The sequence below is a fragment of the Eretmochelys imbricata genome, chromosome 11, assembly GCF_965152235.1.
Source record: "Eretmochelys imbricata isolate rEreImb1 chromosome 11, rEreImb1.hap1, whole genome shotgun sequence".
Taxonomy (NCBI): domain Eukaryota; kingdom Metazoa; phylum Chordata; order Testudines; family Cheloniidae; genus Eretmochelys; species Eretmochelys imbricata.
Window position 1 is genome coordinate 24,291 of NC_135582.1, and position 19,837 is coordinate 44,127.

General features: G+C 46.2%; 1 protein-coding gene across 1 annotated transcript in view; it reads right to left on the reverse strand.

The window, feature by feature from the left end:
* The window catches only part of LOC144272335 (unconventional myosin-X-like), a 229,841-nt gene that overhangs the window by 19,203 nt on the left and 190,801 nt on the right, over positions 1–19,837 (reverse strand). The window contains exons 33-38 of the mRNA XM_077830334.1: positions 18,518–18,712; positions 11,262–11,419; positions 9,986–10,109; positions 7,560–7,857; positions 4,552–4,759; positions 3,744–3,880 (exon numbers count right to left, since the gene is read on the reverse strand). Of these exons, the coding sequence (XP_077686460.1) occupies positions 3,744–3,880; positions 4,552–4,759; positions 7,560–7,857; positions 9,986–10,109; positions 11,262–11,419; positions 18,518–18,712 (1,120 nt within the window). The remainder of the gene's footprint in view (positions 1–3,743; positions 3,881–4,551; positions 4,760–7,559; positions 7,858–9,985; positions 10,110–11,261; positions 11,420–18,517; positions 18,713–19,837) is intronic.

A 19,837-nucleotide genomic window follows, 5' to 3' on the forward strand; every position in this document is an offset into this window, starting at 1 on the left:
TGGCATTACTTATTTCTGAATCATTGATAACTCAGAAGAAAATTATCTTGAATGCTTATGGATCAACGTCCTAGTAGACAAAGCACAAGATTGGGTATTGGTTGGTGTCTGCTGCAGACCACCAAATCACACTAGGGAACAGGATGACTACTCCTTACACACCTATTTATAATGTGTAGTGAAATTGCATGATCATGAGGTACTTCAATTTGAATGACATATGCCAGAGGCCTCATGCATATCCTTGAAATTTCTAAATATCATATACAACAATTTCTAACTCAAAAAGTGTTGCATTCAACATGGGGGATTCTGTACTAGACCTTGTTGTGACAGATAAACAGGAACTGATAACCAAATGAAAAATAAATGGTAGCTTAGGTACCACTGATCATGACTCGATCATATTTATAACGTACAAACACAATAAAGTCCAGACCACTAATATTTTATACATACTTGGTGCTTTAAAAGGGCCAATTTCACAAAGCTAAAAACAATTCTGAGCCAGATCAGCTGGGAGGAAGAATTTAATCAGAAAATTATAAATGATAATTGGGAATTGTTTAAGAACATTTTACTAGATGCCCACAATCAAGGAAAAAGGCCATAATGGTTAAAAAACTGGCCTGCTTTAGAGGGGAAGTGAAGGCAGCTATATAAAAATAAAAGTAATATATAACAAATGGAAGAAAGAGGAAGTTGACAGTAATGAATATTAATCATAATTGTAGAATTGTAAAAAATTGATAAGGGAAGCAAAGGGACTGGTCAGCAGAGGTAAGGACAAATAGAGCTACTATAAGGTGGGTGCAAAACTGGTTGGAAAACCGTTCCCAGAGATTAGTTACCAGTGGTTCACAGTCATGCTGGAAGGACATAATGAGTGGGGTCCCGCAGGGTTCAGTTCTGGGTCTGGTTTTGTTCAATATTTTCATCAATGATTTAGATAATAGCATGCAGCGTTCACTTATAAAGTTTGCAGACGATACCAAGCTGGATGGAGTTGCAAGTGCTTTGGAGGATAGGATTAAAACTCATAAGAACATAAGAATGGCCATACTGGGTCAGACCAAATGTCCATCCAGCACAGTATCCTGTCTACAGTGGCCAAAATTCAAAATGATCTGGACAAACTGAAGAAATGGTCTGAAGTAAATAGGATGAAATTCAATATGGACAACTGCAAAGTTCTCCACTTAGGAAGGAACAATCAGTTGCACACATACAAAATGGGAAATGACTGCCTAGGAAGGAGTACTGCGGAAAGGGATCTGGGGGTCATAGTGGACCACAAGCTAAGTATGAGTCAACAGTGTAATGCTGTTGCAAAAAAAGCGAAGATCATTGTGGGATGTATTAGCAGGAGTGTTGTAAGCAAGACACAAAAAGTAATTCTTCCACTCTACTCTGCGCTGATTAGGCTTCAACTGGAGTATTGTGTCCAGTTCTGGACCGCACATTTCAGGTAGGATGTGGATAAATTGGAGACTCCAGAGAAGAGCGACAAAAATGATTACAGGTTAGAAAACATAACCTATGAGGGAAGATTGAAAAAATTGGGTTTGTTTAGTCTGGAAAAGAGAAGACTGAGGGGGGACACAATAACAGTTTTCAAGTATGCAAAAGGTTGTTAAAAGGAGGAAGGAGAAAAATTGTTTTTCTTAACCTCTGAGGATAGGACAAGAAGCAGTGGGCTTAAATTGCAGCAAGGGAGGTTTAGGATGGACATTAGGAAAAACCTCCTGTCAGGGTGGTTAAGCACGGAAATAAATTACCTAGGGAGGTTGTGGAATCTCCATCATTGGAGATTTTTAAAAGCAGGTAAGACAAACCTGTCAGGAATGGTCTAGATAATATGTAGTCCTGCCATGAGTGCAGGGGACTGGACTACATGACCTCTCAAGGTCTCTTCCTATGATTCTATGGCAAGGAGTTTTTAAAATATATTAGGAACAAAAAGAATCCTAACAATGTTATTGATTCATTACTAGATGGGAATGGTAGAATTATCAATAATAATAATAATAATACAGAAAAGGTAAAAGTGTTCAATAAATATTTCTGTTCTGTATTTAGGAAAAAATCGGATGATGTCGGCACATGTGATAACACTCTTTCAGCCCCAACTGTAACTCAGGAGGATGTTAAATACCAGCTACTAAAGTTAGACATTTATAAATCAGGAGGTCCAGATAACTTGCATCCAAGAGTTTTAAAAGAGCTGGCAAAGTAGTTGCTGGACCATTAATGTTGATTTTCAGTAAGTCACGGAACACTGGAGAGTTCCAGAAGACAACAAGAAAGCTAATGTTGTGTCACTATTAAAAGAGAGTAAACAGGATGACCTGGGTAATTATAGCCTGTCAGTTTGACACTGATGCCAGGCAAGAGCATAGAGTAGCTGCTATGGGACTTGATTAATAAAGAATTAAGGGAGGGCAATGTTATTTATCCCAATCAACATGATTTTATGAAAAAGTGGTCCTGTCAGACTAACCGGATATCTTTTTTTTGATGAGATTACAAGTTTGGATGATAATGGTAACAATGTTGATGTAACATACTTAAACTTTTGTAAGGCATTTGACTTGGTACCACATAACATTTTGATTAAAAAACTAGAAAGATATAAAATTAACATGGCACACATCAATGGATTAAATGCTAGTTAACTGATAAGGTCTCAAAATGTCATTGTAAATGGGGAATTATAATTGAATGGGTGTGTTTCTAGTGCGGTGCCGCAGGGATCAGTTCTTGGCCCTACGCTATTTAACATTTTTTATCAGTGACCTGGAAGAACACATAAAATCATCACTGATAAAGTTTGCAGACGAACAAAAATAGAGGGAGTGCTAAATAGTGAAGAGACAGGTCACTGATACAGAACAATCTGGATCACTTGGTAAGCTGGGCACAACCAAATAATATGCATTTTAATAGGGCTAAATGTTACTGTATGCATCTAGGAACAAAGACTGTAGGCCATACTTACAGGATTGGGGGCTCTATCCTGGGAAGCAAGGACTCTGAAAAAAGATTTGGGGATTGTGGTGGATAATCAAGTTGAACAGGAACTACCACTGCGATGCTGTGGCCAAAAGAGCTAACATGATCCTTATATGCATAAACAGGGGAATCTTGAGTAGGAGCAGAGAGGTTATTTTACCTCATTATTTGGCACTGGTGAGACTGCTGCTGGAATACTGTGTCCAGTTCTGGTGCCCACAATTCAAGAAGGATGTTGATAAATTCGAAATGAGTTCAGAGAAGAGTCCCAAGAATGATTAAAGAATTAGAAAACATGCTTTATACTGACAGACACAAGAAGCTCAATCTATTGAGTTTAACAAACAGACAATTTTAAAATCAAGATAGGATATTTTTCTAAAAGATCTGCTCTAGGAATTATTTTTGGGAAGATCTCTGGCCTCCGCTATAGAGGAGGTCAGACTAGATGATCACAGTGATCTATTCTGGCCTTGGAATCTAATGAATTATTTTTTATCACTACAACAAATGTGTGCATGATTTATTACATGTAACCTACCAAGGGCTAGAACCTATGGGGGCCTAATGGTTGAAGGAGCTGACAGGGTGTTTGCCCTGAGCTCATGGTACATAAACATGCTATCAAGCAGCATGCGGGTCACTCACTTAACCAGGGAATTTCAGAGCTAATGTTATACCCATTCAGTCAAGAGTCATCAGTATGAGGATCCTCTGAAATGTTCTCTTACCTCTCAAACTTGGCAAGGATGTCAGCAACAATTACACGACTCTCAATAGCCCTGTCCACACGTTGATTGCGTTCAAAAAGGGCAAACATATTACGACTGTCCTCCATGGCGAGCCCTCGGATCAGCTTCTCAACCACCTGCAGGGGAGAGAGATCAGACACCTTGGGTACTGTACAATGTTGGGTATTACCACTCACACAGGAGTCAGCCTTTAAAATAGGAAGAGGGAGCCCCAAAGGCACTTCCTCCCATTAGAGCTCCAAATCCATCTGACCACGTGCAGGAGAATGTCAGGGTTGCTTCACCGAGTAAGAGCCCAAAGGTCTCATCTCAGAGGTGGCAAGCAGGATTCTGTTAAATTATTTCTTTTCATAGATTCATAGATTTAAAGCCCGAAGGAACCATTACATTATCTAGTCTGACCTCCTGTATATCACAGGCCTGAGAATTTCACTGTTACCTCTGTATTGAGCCCAATAACTTGAGTTTGACTAAAGCACAACTTCCAGAGAGATCTCCAGTCTGGATCTGAAGCCATTAAGAGATGGAGAATCCACCACTTTCCCTGGGAGTTTGTTTCAGTGGTTTGGAACTTCCGGACGGTGTTTCTGAACACTCAAACAACAGTTCTCTCTCTGTAGGTTCTTTATGTCGCTCATCACCGTAGCAGTTGAGAACTGGCTTTGAGTGGCAGCAAGGACTCCCCCTCAAAAAGCTTATTATCCAGACAAATCTCAGACAACCCTGTGCCCACTACCATCACCTCCTATTACCTCCCTGTGCCCATTAATACGACCTATGCTATTACCTCTCCTGCACTGGTGTGGGAGTTGATGGTGATTTTACAGGAGCCACCGCCATGGCAGTACACAGTTGTGGTCATTTCTTCACGAGTGATGAGAGCCAGTATTTCCTCCTGGGAGGGCACAAACTCCCTGGTCTTGGTTCTCTTCAGGGAATCACTGATGAACTGAGCATACCTGTCTATTTCCGTGCCTGGGAAGAGGTCTCTTACTCTAATTGTAAAGAAAAGCAGAAAAGCTGTTACACGGTGAACAGAACATGTCCAAGTGCAGGTAGAGTTCTACATAGCATGGAGTACCATAAGCACAGAATCCCATAGAAATGTGTTGCCAAGTACAGCCATACGAAAAAAGGCCCAGATCCACCAAAGGACTTAGGCCTTGCAATGCTCAGTGTCACGATGTCTAACTTTTCAGTGCCTAGAAAATTCATGGAAAAACAATGGGCTCCACAAGCCTGAGTTAGGCGCCTACACTCCCCATACAATGAATGGGGAGAGAGAGGTGCCTGAGAATGGGATCCACAAAACCAGTATGCTAGGCAGGGCATTGCCTACATTAGCCAATGGGAGATACCTATGAGAGGGGTGTGTCCTAATCCCCACCCCCTCAGTGAATTAGGCACCTAAATACAGACCAAAGCAAGGCCCTTTCCTCTGTGATCCACAGTCAGGAGCCCCTCCCCTGGAGTTAGGCAGCTTAGGTGCCTACATTGTTTCTTGTGAGAATGAGTTTAGGTAGTTGCCTTACTCCACATAAAATGTCCAGAGGAGTAGGATGTAGTACTCCCCTTACAGCTTTTACTTAACCTGGGATGGGGAGAGACAGATTCTATTCTCCCCCTCTTCCTGAGGGGGAGAAAGGATTTGAACAGGGGTCTCCCTTATCTTTCAGGAGAGTGCTCTAACCACTGGGCTAGGGGATATTCTGATGTGGGACTCCCCCAATCTCTCCTGTTGAAGCTGTATATAATTTTTTAGAGTCATGGGGACAGAGAGAGAGAGAGCAAGAAAGAGAGAGAGAATAGTCCAGTGGTTAGGGCTGTGATGCTGGCAGGTGTGACAGGGTCAGGCCAGATGGCTCCAGGAGAGTGATAGAAGGCAGATATATTAGCCCCAGGTTAAGTAGGTCCCTTTTCCCTGGGTAAGGTAACAGGGAAGGTTCCAGAACAATCAGGAACTTTCTGGAAACAATTAAGACAGATAGGTTGATTAGAACATCTGCAGCCAATCAAGAAGCTGCCAGAATCAATTAAGACAGGCAGGCTAATCAGGGCACCTGGGTTTAAAAAGGAGCTCACTTCAGTTTGTGGTGTGCATGTGAGGAGCTGGGAGCAAGAGGCGCAAAAAGCTGAGAGTTAGAAGGCGTACTACTGGAAGACTGAGAAGTACAAGCATTATCAATCATCAGGAGGAAGGTCTTGTGGTGAGAATAAAGAAGATGTTGGGAGGACACCATGGAGAAGTAGCCCAGGGAGTTGTAGCTGTCATGCAGCTGTTACAGGAGCCACTGTAGACAGCTGCAATCCACAGGGCCCTGGGCTGTAACTCAGAGTAGAGGGCGGGCCCGGGTTCCCCCCATCTCCCTACTTGATACCGGAGGAGTTGACCTGGACCGTGGGTTCACAAAAACGGCCAAGCTGAGGGCTGACGTGAATCTCTGAGGCGAGTAAATCCGCCAATAAGCACAAGACCCACCAAGGTAAAGGAGGAACTTTGTCACACAGGTCAGGTGCCAGCTCTTGCCGCGACTGCAGGCATTAGGTAAGAACTGACATACTCATAGCTGGAGACCAGATCAGTTCAACTGTATGTTAGTTTGCTCAAAATAGGTATTAGTTTTATAAGAATTTATTTAGTGATTAGACTCTATGGAATGCTTGTAAATTGCTGCCTGCATTAATCTCACTTACAATGTCTGTATTCCATGCTATAAAAAAATGTGTAAGTTTTGCTTTATAACTTTGAAAATGTTTGCTCTGAATTTGTGAACCCAGGTACGGGAATTGTCATCCCATCCCCTGCCCATCCAGGAGGGTTATCAAAATTTAAGTGGGCAATTATAAGACAAAAGCTTTATTAATCGCCCCATCCACCCACAGAGAAGGTCTTGTCCCATCACTCTGAATACTAGAAGAGGGAAATAAAAATAGTTGATGAGAAGATTTTTCATCTCTTTGCTGTTTGAACTCTCACAGGGCTATAGAGACCAAACTGAAGCCAGAGATCCCAAGGGGTTATCTCCTGGGTCCACCCTGAAAGACACTTTGAACTGACAGATCTCTACAAATATGTCACTCTTAGGATTTAGTTGGTAACTCAGTTGTGTGTATATGTTTGCTTGCTTTAACCTGTAAATAACTCATTTATTTTTCCTACTTAATAAACCTTTAGGTAGTGTATTATGGGATTGGCTACAGGCGTTGTCTTCATGTAAGATCTAGGGTACCAATTGATCTGGGAAAGTGACTGGTCTCTTGGGATTAGAAGCAACTAAAATACAGTGTAATTTTTGCTGTAAGTGACCATTTACCAATGGCAAGATAGACTGGAGAGTTTAAGGGGACTGTCTGGGACTCCAAAGTAAGATGGCTGTAGTGATTCAGGAGTTCACATTTGTTAATGCCTGGCATGAGCCACTCCAGACAGCGTGACAAGGGCACCCACCTGGGTGGGAGACCCAGTCCCCTGGCTCCAGTGACTTTAATGAATGAAAACAGAAAGTTAAAGCTGAATACAGTCATAACTTAATTATACTGTTTTCTATTGTGACAAGACAAGCAGGGGGCAAGGAGGTTGAGTGCTGTAAAACAGCGGGTAGCAGGATCTAGGTGTGCAGGATAAAGGCTGCAATACCATAGGAACCAGTGAAGGGGGAGAAGCAGATGAACACTAGAATATAGGAGGTAGCAGGGGCTGGCCATGGAGGAAGGAGAGGCTAGCTTCTAGGGTTCCAAGTCAAAGATGATGGAACTAGTGAAAGAAATGGCAAGTATCTGCAAAGTGGCTCTTACCTTCTAAGGTGGAACTTGAGATAGCGGAGGATCCCTCTACTAGGAAGGAAAGTGCAGCTCATGCAGGACATCAGCTGCCAGTGGTGAAGGTTTCCAGAACTGTTGGGCTGTGGGCTGTGGTTAGTTTGTTTGATTAGTTGACAATACACTTCATCACGAAGGGGCTTTAGGTCATGACAGGTCTGCAGAATGCCTTGGATAATGGGGATGGGATCAGACACTGTCTCAATCTCCTGCAGGGAGTTAAAGATCTTGATGGCTTCATCCTGCAGGCTGCAGTAGCCCTTCTCTTGCTGCACTGTAGTGGGATCACAAAAACAAGGCAGACAGGATTTCAGCATTTCCCTGAACCCCCGCTTACCAAGCACACAGCATACCAGTCTGTGGACTGTGACTGACTCCATGAAACAGGAGAATGGCAACATGAGAATGAGCATTACTGATCATCTCCCGATCTCAGGAAAGCTCCTTCTTTAAATGTAAAAATACACCACTGTCCAATCAGTAAATTAAAAAATTAAACTTGTCCATATTGCAAATCATGCATATTTTTAGATATACATAAAAACACAGAGTAGTACCCTTAAAGGGACATTCTCAATTTGAAATCTAGTCAGTTTCAAAAAATGAATTCAAAGCAGTTTGAGGCACTGCCCTGGTGTCCTGAGGCCCTGCCAATTTTTGCAATCATGTTTTCATCTTTTCAGAATGTTTAAGTCTCCCCTGTTTTTGTGAGGGACCAACACAAATGACAGGGGAAACAATGGATCAGATATAAAGGTTGTAACTTGGCTTGGGCTTATTATCCCCTTAAAGTTTGGTCCCTAAAAGAAAAGGAAAACGTTCCTATCACAGCTTCCTGTTGCCTTGCCCAGAGGAAAATAAAAGTCACAAGACAGCTTCCATTACCCAAGGATCCAGACCTAAGGTGGCTTCTTTCTGCATAGTCCAAACCAACCAAATCCGAAAGAAACAGTTTGTACTGGGCTTCTAAATCCTGGGAATTATTGTAGTCCTCCTCAGTAGGAGACAAGCAATTAATTTCACAGTTCCTTTCTTTCTCCCTCCCCAGGCTTGGTTTAGGCATGTACTCAGGCCAGGTCTATACCACATACCTATATTGATATAACTACGTTGCTCAGGGATGTGAAAAATCCACACACTGAGCGACAGTTATACAGAAACTAACCCCCCATGTAGACAGTACTATGTTGGTGGGAAAGCTTCTCCTGCCAACATAGCTACCTCCTTTTGGGGAAGTGGATTAACTATGCCGACAGGAGAAGCTGCACGTGAAGATGAGCCCCTAGTTTGGAAGAAATCAGAGGATACCTCTCTCCCCAGCCTCTGAGTCTTATGGTTTCCCAATTAAAAGGCACAGTTGCTAGCTCCACCTCCTAGCATTCTAACAAGCCAGAGCAGTGAGCTCCTCTGCCTATGTCTGGCAGCACCAGCAACCTTTAAGACACAGCTCTCAGCACAGTGAAGGCATTTAATCCCTTCCTGATCCAACTAGGGGTCGGGCACATACACTCCCTCATTAAGTGGAGACAGGGATACTAACTACTAAAAAGAAAAGGAGTACTAGTGGCACCTTAGAGACTAACCAATTTATTTGAGCATAAGCTTTCAAGAGCTACAGCTCACTTTATCGGATGCATTCAATGGAATGCAGTGAGCTGTAGCTCACGAAAGCTTATGCTCAAATACATTGGTTAGTCTCTAAGGTGCCACTAGTACTCCTTTTCTTTTTGCGAATACAGACTAACACGGCTGAAACCTTACTGTACTAAGAAAATGCTGTCAATGTACAAAGCAAACACACTGAAATATGAGAAAACAACTGGGGGGTGTGTCTCTAATCTCTGCTATTAATTATTTCTGGTAACAAAAGTAGGTAAGAAATGTTCATTCAGAGTATGTTTGCTAAGCTGATACAATCCCTTTGAGGTGTACATTTAACAGGAGGAAGAGGAGTAGCAAACTCTACACCTGTACACTGGAGTCAAGTTCATGTTCACAGAGTAGCCACAGCACTGAACACAGTTTGTGTTGGGCCAATTTCCTCTGTCATCCCAGACCTTGTCCTCAAAGAGGAAAAGTATTTGTGGCAGATTGTCTCAGGGCTATGCACAGGAGAGGGGAGGCTTCAAAGCAAAGTCTGGGGAGAGAAGGAGCTGGTCCCTCTGCCAACCAAAGGGTGCATAATGGTCCCAAAGAGGACAGAGGGTCAGGCCCCATCTCATTTTGCACCATGGGAGCTGGCAGCCTGTGAATGCTATCAGCATGCTGGAGAGTTCAGATTATCCCTGGGTGCACAGGGTCTGCATCATTCAGTACTTGGGGTAATACTCGCATAGCACCTTCTCCCCTACCGCAGGGGGATAAGAGGTTTAAGGGACTCTGCCAAATGAAAAAGCACTTACTATTGATACCAACATCTCCATAAGGCAGTGGCAGCAATGGGGAATGCAGAGGGTGCTGGGTGTATCTCAAGATAGGGTTCCTCCTATATGTCTGTTCCACTACTTCAAAGTTCATACTGTTTTCCTGAAGGACAGAAGAAATTTCCTCAAACCTGCCCAGTTTTTCCCCAGAACTCTTCATATTGCCAGGTTTAAACATGAGCTTCTCCCATCAGAGTTCCACAGGGGCCCAAATAACTAGGTAACAGCTCAGTTAACTTGTACTGTAAATATTTGTATAAGCATTGAAACCACCTCCCGCAGCCTGAGACTGGGACACACAAGTGCCTGAGGGGAACTGGACATACTGGTTTGTATGTGTCCAAGAGAGCAAGTCACACTTGTCAGAGGAAGTATGAATCCTAATTTGCACAAGGGGTTCACATGTGATTCAGTTCTGTGGATTCTGTCACATGTGCATGAGGAATCAGGATGTGTCTGGGGTGGGGACTCCTGATGTTTGACCATGGCGGATTCATACATACCTGGGTTGGGGACCCTGACATTTGTGCACTCAGGAGTCACATGCCCAATGGGAATGGGAATCCCAAGGTTGGTTTCTGCAGGATCCACACATGACAGCTGACGTGGAAGTTTCTGATTTGTGCATAAGGGGGATTTACACACACCTAGTATGGACTCCAATGTGTGCCTGGCGAAACCCCACAATAGGATTAGCCTGAACTCGTGCAGATTAGTTTATATCTTGAAGCATGACATTTGATTATTTTAGCTACATAATTAAAAATGTTTTCCCTCAGTCCTTTTAAGACACCAGTCTTCTCTCCTAACATACCTAAGATAGTGACTGAACAAGGTCAGCTGCAGATAATAGCACCAGAACCTTGGTAGAAGTGTGGGGGGGGCGCCACAAGGGCAGCTGGAGTGATTGGGGCTCCCCACAGTGATGGGCAGCTTTTACCGTGGCCCAGCTCTGGCTTCTGTCTTGACCAGGGGGTGGGGCCTTAGGGGGCAGAGGGGAGCTGGGGCAGGGCTACGGAGAGGGACCAGGCCTCATGGTGAGGGGGAGCTAAGGCCCTCCCACCACGAAGTGCAGCCCCTGCCGGCACTGCTCTATGCCTGCCCAAGGCTTCCAGTCTGTGGTGGCAACACAGCCCCTTGGCCCCCAAACTACACCCATGTTAAAAAGTAGGTGGGCATGGCTGCTTCCAGCACCCCTGGCTGCAGATCTGGAATATTCTCCTGAACTTTGACTGCAGTGTTCAATGCTACCTACCCTGATGTCACGAATAAGCTGCTGTGTGGGTGTTTCTATGGGAACCTTGCTGTCAATGACTCCTTGGATGGCAGAGGCCCAGCGCATGGCTTCATTCAGTAGCTTGGTGTAGAGTCTGTATGAGTGCTTTCGACCATGGACTATGATGTTCCAGTAGCCTACGGGCAAACAAAGATATAGGAAGGTGGAACTTGGCTGCAATTTTCTGACTCCATATGCATGCAGCATGTGGCTGTGGAAATACATTGCTGAAACAGTGACAGTCTTATCAAATGACATGATGAAATTGGTTAAAATGGACTGTGTGGACAAGAGCTTTTCCCTAGGAAGCCACTTCTCAAGGGAGAGTCCCAGTCCAAGTCTTGATCCACCTCCATTCCTCCCGACCCACAAACGCAGTGTGCTGCAGATGATGGTGGGGCATTCCAGTTCCCACCTCCCTCAAAATACAAACATTGTTTCATGGCAGGGTGACTCCACCCCACTTCACCCTTTGGCTCTAACAAGGCATAAAGGTGGGGGAAGACAACACAAGGTTGCAAGTATAAGCTATCACTTTGATTGGAGCTCAATTTAAGTAGTATGAGGATTTCTAGTCACTTGCAGTTAAGGCTGTGTTTAGGTTTCAGAAGGACTCAGAGCCCTCAGTTTCACATGTTTAGGTTTGAATTTAGTCTCCAATTTTTAAGCACCTTTGCTCTTCCCAGACAACTGTATCTCTCTATTTTTTTTTTGTCAAAGATTTACTAACTTCTGCAGAGGAATCATTTTAGAATTTTAAACCTTTTAGAAATCTTCCTGAGACTGTAATGGTGTGGCGCTCTTATGGCTGGAAAGCCAGTCACACACCAAAAAAAAAAAAAAAAGACAGTTACCTTTTCCATAACTGGTGTTCTTTGAGATGCTTTGCTCATGTCTGTTCCATATTAGCTGTGTGGGCTCACCACACGCACCGGTGCCGGAAGTTTTTCCCTCAGCAGTATCTGTAGGGGACCAGCTCCAGCACCCCCTGGAGTGGCACCTGCATGGCGCTGTATAAGGGGCGCTGCCGGCTCCCCCGACCCTCAGTTCCTTCTTGCCAGAAAACTCTGACAGTGGGGAAGGAGGATGGGTCATGGAATGGATAGGATACCAAGGCTGCTAGCCTCTCTGAGGCTCCCGAAGCCAACCTGGCAGCCTGGGAGGGTTGGGTGAACCCCCAAGGATTCCACAGGTACCATGGTGCTGGCCACTGCGCCTGGGGCCATGGAACAGGCTTTGGTGCTGATGATGTAGGGAACCTTGCTCCGTGCTGGAGGTATAAACAGAGTGGTCGGTACTGGGCGACCAGGATCGGGCAACGTGTTGGCTCTTGTCCAACCAGTGCTGAACACTGCGTCCCGATGCAGACTTGTCCAAGCAAGACGGGTGTCTTGGTTGGGATCTTGGGGACCGATGGCGTTCCACAGATTTGCGTCAGACACCCGGCGACCCACGCCTCACGCTACACGAATGGTACCAGGACGTTGAATGGAACCGGGAGCTAATATGGGCCAGTCGCATCTTCCTGAGCAGGGCGACCTACTACTTGGAGACGGGCGATGACGGCCCAGTGATCTGCGATCTCTGATCCTCCATCGGTCCTGTGATCGGTACCAGGCCCTTGGAGACAGTCGGGGCCGGTCTGGGAGTTCTTGCTGGGTGGCGCGTGCCTCAGAGGGTCTGCACCAATCTTCCAGTGAGGTACAATGTGATGGAGGGACATCCCCCTCGATGGGGAACGGTGCCGCTGAGGCAGGGACACATGCATAGGTCCCAACACGGGTTTTCCCCAAGACTGGGGTACCACTGCAGCCGGTGTGGGCAGCCCCGGGAGCGTCAGGATCTCCTGAGCTATTAGAAGGGCTTCAGGCATCAATGGCACCTGAAGCTGGCCAGGGCCTGCACCGCTATCCAGAGTCGCAGGCGAAACATGGGATGGGCTGCACTGCTCGACCTGAGCTGTGGCCCAAGTTCCCAACGGGGGCATTGAGCTGCCCGGCATGGGTTGTGGCTCACCCCCAGCCCTTTCCTTTCCCTTACAGGAGATAGATCTTCCCCTCACAGTCTTTTTCAGCTTCTTGACCAGAGCCGTGGAGAGGGACCGGTGCCGGCTCGTGGATGGCATCAGCGGAGCACTGCGCATGGAGGTCACAGTTCTCGATGCGGAGTTGGACAGCTGCTCCGGTGCTGGAGTGAGTGCTGACTCCATAATATTGCGCTCCTTCTTGGTCCTAGATTTAAAGGACTTGCAGATACGGCACTTGTCACTTATGTGCCCTTCGCCTAAGCACCACAGGCAGCTGGTATGTGGATCTCTGATGGGCGTAGGCCGTTTGCAGCAATTGCAGAGCTTAAAGCCTGGGGCATGCCCCGTCCCCAGGCTGAGTCCCGTTCAGGACTAATGAAGAGTTGAGAACTACTACTAAGGGTAACTAAGCAACTACTAACTATATACAACTATATTACAGGTTTTCAAAGTTCGCAAGAACATAGAACGAAACAACGCTAGCTGAAGCTGCAGATGTCCCAGCACCATCACAGGTGGCAAGGAGGAACTGAGGGTGGGGGGAGCTGGCAGTGGCCCTTATGTTGCACCATGCGGGCACCACTCCAGGGGGCACCAGAGCCGGTCCCCTACGGATACTGCTGAGGGAAAAACTTCTGGCACCTGTGCATGTGGCCAGCACACACACCTAATGTGGAATGGACATGAGCAAGTACTCGAAGAACTCCAAGTTTCACATGCCGATTCATTCCCATCAAAGGACAGATAGAGGCCACTTTCTAAAATTTATTTTTAAACATAAAAAGAAGTATTCCTCTATCCATCAAAACCTATTTTACCCCTACAAGGAAAAGCCAAGAAAACTGCTCTGGTGCAGAGCCTACTTTGCACCAAGTACTAAGAGAATGGTGCATAGGGTTCTCCCTCTGGCACATGCCACCTAGACCATCATCTCTCCGCCATGGCATCCCAAATACCACAGCTGCCCAGCCTGCCTCCTTCACTCACAAGATCTACTCCTCACAGAGACCCTGCAGTGCCAGGGAGGTGAAATGGATAGCAGAGGGCCACAAGAGAGAAATCAGACCTTTGAGAAGACCGGGGGATAAAGAGATGGGGGCTGGAGTGAGAGGCAGAGCCCAGTTTTTATGTTCTAAGATCTCGGTGCTCATATGGACTGGTCTCTATTCAGTGCTGCTGGCTCATGGTCCAGGAATTGAAGGCAGCAGCACTACAAGGTGCCAACTCTGTGTATACTGAGGTACCAGTGCACCAAGGGCTCCCTCTGGTGGGCCTGCCTTGAGTGTCCGAGGACTGGCGCACTGGGGCACTCAGGGCTCCGCACAGTGCTGCTGTTGGCTCTACTGGCACAGGAGTCAGCACTGCTGCGGGATGTTGCGGGGAAGCAGTGTCCATATAGGGGGCAGGAGTGATCAGGGAAGGCGTGCCCATGTTCTTTCCCCCCGTAAATATACCACCAGGCTCCCTGGGAGGTTTTAAACCTTCCCGGCAGAAGTCCTGGTCCGATGGACCGGCTTAGGTCTGTAAGATGGATCTCTGCTCATCAGCTAGAGAAAATGCATTAGATCGGGGTTTTCAACCTTTTTCTTTCTAACCCCCAACATGTATAAAAACTCCAGGGCCCGGGGGTGGGGGGCACCTGGGGGCTCCAGGCACTGGAGCCCACAGGCATAGGCGTAGTTTGACTTCTATGTGTGTGGGGGGGGGGGCGGGGCGGCACGCGGTTCATCTCGGGCCAGCTCCGCACGGCAGAACCCGGGGAGGGAGTGTCACCTCTGCACCCTGACTCACCTTAGCAGGCCACTCGCTTGTCTGGGTTAGGAAGGGGGCACAACCAAAAATTATAACTCAAAGGTGTGGGCTCAGCCCCAAAAGTTTGAAAAGTGCTCAGGCAGCGGGTAGCTAGAGGCTATGTGCAGGCAGGGATGTGGCTTAGAGTGCGGGCACGAGTGTAGCTCGGGGCTGTGTGTGGGAAGGGGAGTGGCTCAGGGTGCAGGCAGGGAGTAGCTAGGAACTGTGTGCGGGCACGGGGTAGCTCAGGGTGCAGGGAGAGGGTAGCTAGGGGTTGTGTGTGGGCAGGGGTGTATCTCAGGGTGCAGGCAGTGGGTAAGCTAGGGCTGTGTGTGGTGTTAGGATATAGATATTCAGGCCTGTCTGTAAAGGCCTATACTCTAAGAATTTAGGTGTATTCTTATCACTTGGCTAATTATAGAGGTATAAAAGAAAGAATCAAAATCACTATCTGCTGGTGTAAGGGCCTTCTCTTACTGTGACAGTCTGAGGCCCTGTTCTTAGGCTAAGGCCTTTGGCTAAGCAGCAGAGGCAGCCATAAGCTGGGAAGCAAACAGTCACATCCTCACATTCCAAACTAGTCACACTGAAATAAGGTGCTATTGGGCTGTTAGGCACTATCAGGACAGGATTGTATTCCTATCACCTCCAGAGAAAGGGAAGTGCCTAGAAAATGTAAAAGGAAACTTAGTTTGATAGCATCCTGTCTGGCAAGAACTCAATTATCAATAGCTGGGATGTGAAATCCTCACTTCTGTATTGTTTTGTCATTATAGTTCCCACTTTGCTATTATTTGTCTGTATAATCTCTCTGGTTCTGTGATTGTTCCTGTCTGCTGTATAATTAATTTTGCTGGGTGTAAACTAATTAAGGTAGTGGGATATAATTGGTTACATAATCATGTTACAATATGTTAGGATTGGTTAGTTAAATTTCAGGAAAATGATTGGTTAAGGTATAGCTAAGCAGAACTCAAGTTTTACTATATAATCTGTAGTCAATGAGGAAGTGAGTGGGTGTGGGTGGAAGGGTGGGTGGGGGAGGGAAATGGGAACAGGGAATGGGGGTAAGAAAATTGGAATCATGTTTTGCTAAAGGGGGAAATGGGAACAGGGAATGGGAGTAAGGAAGTTGGAATCATGTTTGGCTAAGGGTAGGAATGGGAACAGGGACACAGGTGTAAGGCTCTGTGGTGTCAGAGCTGGGAAGGAGGATACTAAGGAAGGAAACTGGAATCATGCTTGCTGGAAGTTCACCCCAATAAACATCGAATTGTTTGCACCTTTGGACTTTGGGTATTGTTGCTCTCTGTTCATGCGAGAAGGACCAGGGAAGTAAGTGGGTGAAGGAATAAGCCTCCTAACCTGTGGGCAGGGGTGTAGCTCAGTGTGCAGGCAGCGGGTAGCTCAGGATGCAGGGAAGGGATAGCTAGGGGCTGTGTGCGGGCAGGGCATAGCTCAGAGTGCAGGGAGGAGGTAGCTAGGGGCTGTGTGTGGGCAGGAGGTAGCTCAGGGTGCAGAGAGAGGGTAGCCAGGGGCTGTGTGCTGGGAGGGGGGTAGCTCATAGTGCAGGGAGGGGGTAGCCAGGGGCTGTGTGGGCAGGGGAGTAGCTCAGGGTACAGAGAGGGGGGCTCAGGGCTATGTGCAGGCAGGGGATAGCTAGGGGCTGTGTGCTGGGAGAGGGGTAGCTCATGGTGCAGGGAGGGGGTAGCCAGGGGCTATGTGTCAGGAATGGCAGGGCCCCTGCGGGAGCTGCTCCCTGAAGTCTCTGCCGGCTCCAGAGCCAGATCCCAAAACAGGGCAGGGAGCTGACCAGCAGCCATAGCCCTAGGCAGCAGCAGGAGACAGAGGAGCAACGCAGCTGCCTGCTCCATGCACCAGCCAGAGCAGCAGCCGCCCCGCACTGTATGGCTCTTCCAAGGGGCGGGGGGGGGCATGTGTGGACCTAACCAAAGAGTGGCAGTCCTGGGGGCAAGGCACTGCAGTTTGGGGGGACAATGCCCCCCTGTGCCTTCCTCCCATCTCTGCCCATGGGTTCGGGGCTTCTGGCCCATGGGGCGATGGGGATCATAGACTCCCTGAAACTGGCTTGCAGACCCCCAGGGGGCCACAGATCCACAGTTGAGAACCGTTGCACTAGATGGAGATGCTATCCCTGGAACAGAGCCTAGCACTTGCAACTTTGAGCATGTATCCAATCCCAGTGCACATGCAGAGACCCTCTAACTCAATGGCTCTCAACCTTTCCAGACTACTGTACCCCATTCAGCAGTCTGATTTGTCTTGTGTACCCCCAAGTTTCACCTCACTTAAAAACTACATGCTTACGAAATCAGACATAAAAATACAAGGGTCACAGCACACTATTACTGAAAAATTGCTGACTTTCTCATTTTTGCCATAGAATTATAAAAAAAAATCAATTGGAATATAAATGTACTTACATTTCAGCATATCATATATAGAGCCATATAAACAAGTCATCATCTATATGAAATTTTAATTTGTACTGACTTTGCTAGTATATGTAGCTTGTTGTAAAACCAGGCAAATGTCTAGATGAGTCCATGTAGCCCCAGGGGTACACATACCCCTGGTTGAGAACCATTGCTCTAACTCACACTCCCATGCACTGCTATACCTCCTACATCTAGCTTTTTTGTGCACACACAACTCATGATGTCCTAAGCAATGCTGTCATAGTTTACCTGTGCTCCCTCACGTATCTATATCCATCTGCTGTCTCTTGTATAATTAGACTGTAAGCCCTTGCGGGCAGGGACCATCTATTTTGTTCTGTGTTTGTACAGTGTTTAACACAATGGGGTCACTGGTCTATACTTAGGACCCCTAGGTGCTACAGTAATACAAATAATAATAGACTTTATGAGTGGACAAATGTCAGTAGGGAACATGGCTATTGTTAGTTAAGTTTGTGCATCTGAGTGTGATTTAGAGGAACTGCGTGCGTGGATTGGGATAAATCCAAATTGCAAGTGCCAGGGAATTTGTTCTGAAGGGAGGAATCTGGGAACCACTGGGTAGTATGTTGAAGTGTATAAATTGGGCTTGCCTAAACTACTGTTTCTCCTTGATTTTCGGTAATGTGTTGGAGGGACTGTAACTGAACAACTTTAAATTACTGTCTAATTGATAATTTGTTAGGTGGTCACATGCAGGGGTGATGACAGACAACCTTCATTCTTCTCTTGACCTTTTCAGACCTCTTCATTGTTTTCATACGGTGAAGTAGCAACAATTGGACACAGCAGCCCAAATAAAGGCACAGAGCACTTCTCACTATATAACTCTTCATCATGCTGTCTGTATCATATCCTGAAACCTCCCTCCCTTGGTCAGTCACAGATAGGAAGACTGTTCTTGAAAAATGAATTTCCTTTTTGTTTGTCTCTCTTACCAGTTTCTTTAAAGACTCTTTCATCAGCCTGGACCACAGAGCAGAGGCTATTGAGAACAAGTGTGCCAAGTTTGGTGGCTGTGCGTTCTGAAGATTTGTAGTAATCAAGGGCGGTGTTTGTCAGCACAAACCAGCGTTTCTTCACCTTCAGAGAGGATGTCTTGTTGCTGCTTTGAACTTCCTTATGAAGCCAGCCTAATGGGAAAGAGGCACAATAACCTTTAAGTTATTGGAGAGAGTCACTGATGGGATGTTTGCCTCTCTCCTGCTGGTGGAACCCTGCAGCTCTCTATCCTCTGCTGGATGTGCCCAGATCTCAAGCTCCTCCTAAATGGCCTCTGGTGGGCCCTCCATCTTCCCTTCTACTCAAGACAGCAGTACCCTCCATGGTCTAGTTAATCTGTCTCTAGAAGGATCTATCTCACTGAGCACACTATGGGCATTACTGGTAATAAACTGACATGTCCCTTCCTCTCATGAGCTGTTATAGCCCGAGCCACAACTGGATGAATCTGTTCCCTGCTGCTCAGTGAGAATGATTTCCCCCTTGCCTCCCCATCACCAAAAGTCCTCTCATTTCAGCACACCTCACCTCTTGACATGTGAGAATTTGCTTGAAATTCACAATCTCCTGTATCCTAACCAGGGACTAAACAGACCACATACAATTCATTGTCCTACTGAAAAGCCAGTGCCAGGTGTTACACATATCATACTGCTGTGGCTCAGTTATAAACCTCACCACAAACTATGGTTACTCAGCATAACAGGAGGCATATTCCCTTTCTCTCAAGAGCCCTGGAACAGCTGATTAGGAAAACCTCACCTCTGCTCCTATCTGCCCCGGAGCAACCCCAGCTCGTAGTGGAAAACCTGCTTGTGATGTAAAGAAGTGCCCAAGTGATGTCAGGCTCTCAGTGTGATGGGATAGGCTAATATCAGCCTATTAGAATTACTGAACCTTTGGTTTCTCCTGAACATGGTTAGAACCAATCCTGAGGGATCCCACTAGAAACACCCCCACTTGTTGATGATTCTCCATTAACAATTACATTATAATTTGTATCTATCACTTAGCCTTTAATCCATTTAAAATGTGCCATATTGATTTTGTATAACACTAGATTTCATAAGCCTTGTATAAGGCTAGGGGAAAGGAGTCCAGGACAGCTGGCTGTATTTTAAAGAATCCTTATTGAGGTTACAGGGACAAACCATCCCGATGTGTAGAAAGAATAGTAAATATGACAGGCGACCAGCTTGGCTTAACAGTGAAATCCTTGCTGATCTTAAACACAAAAAAGAAGCTTACAAGAAGTA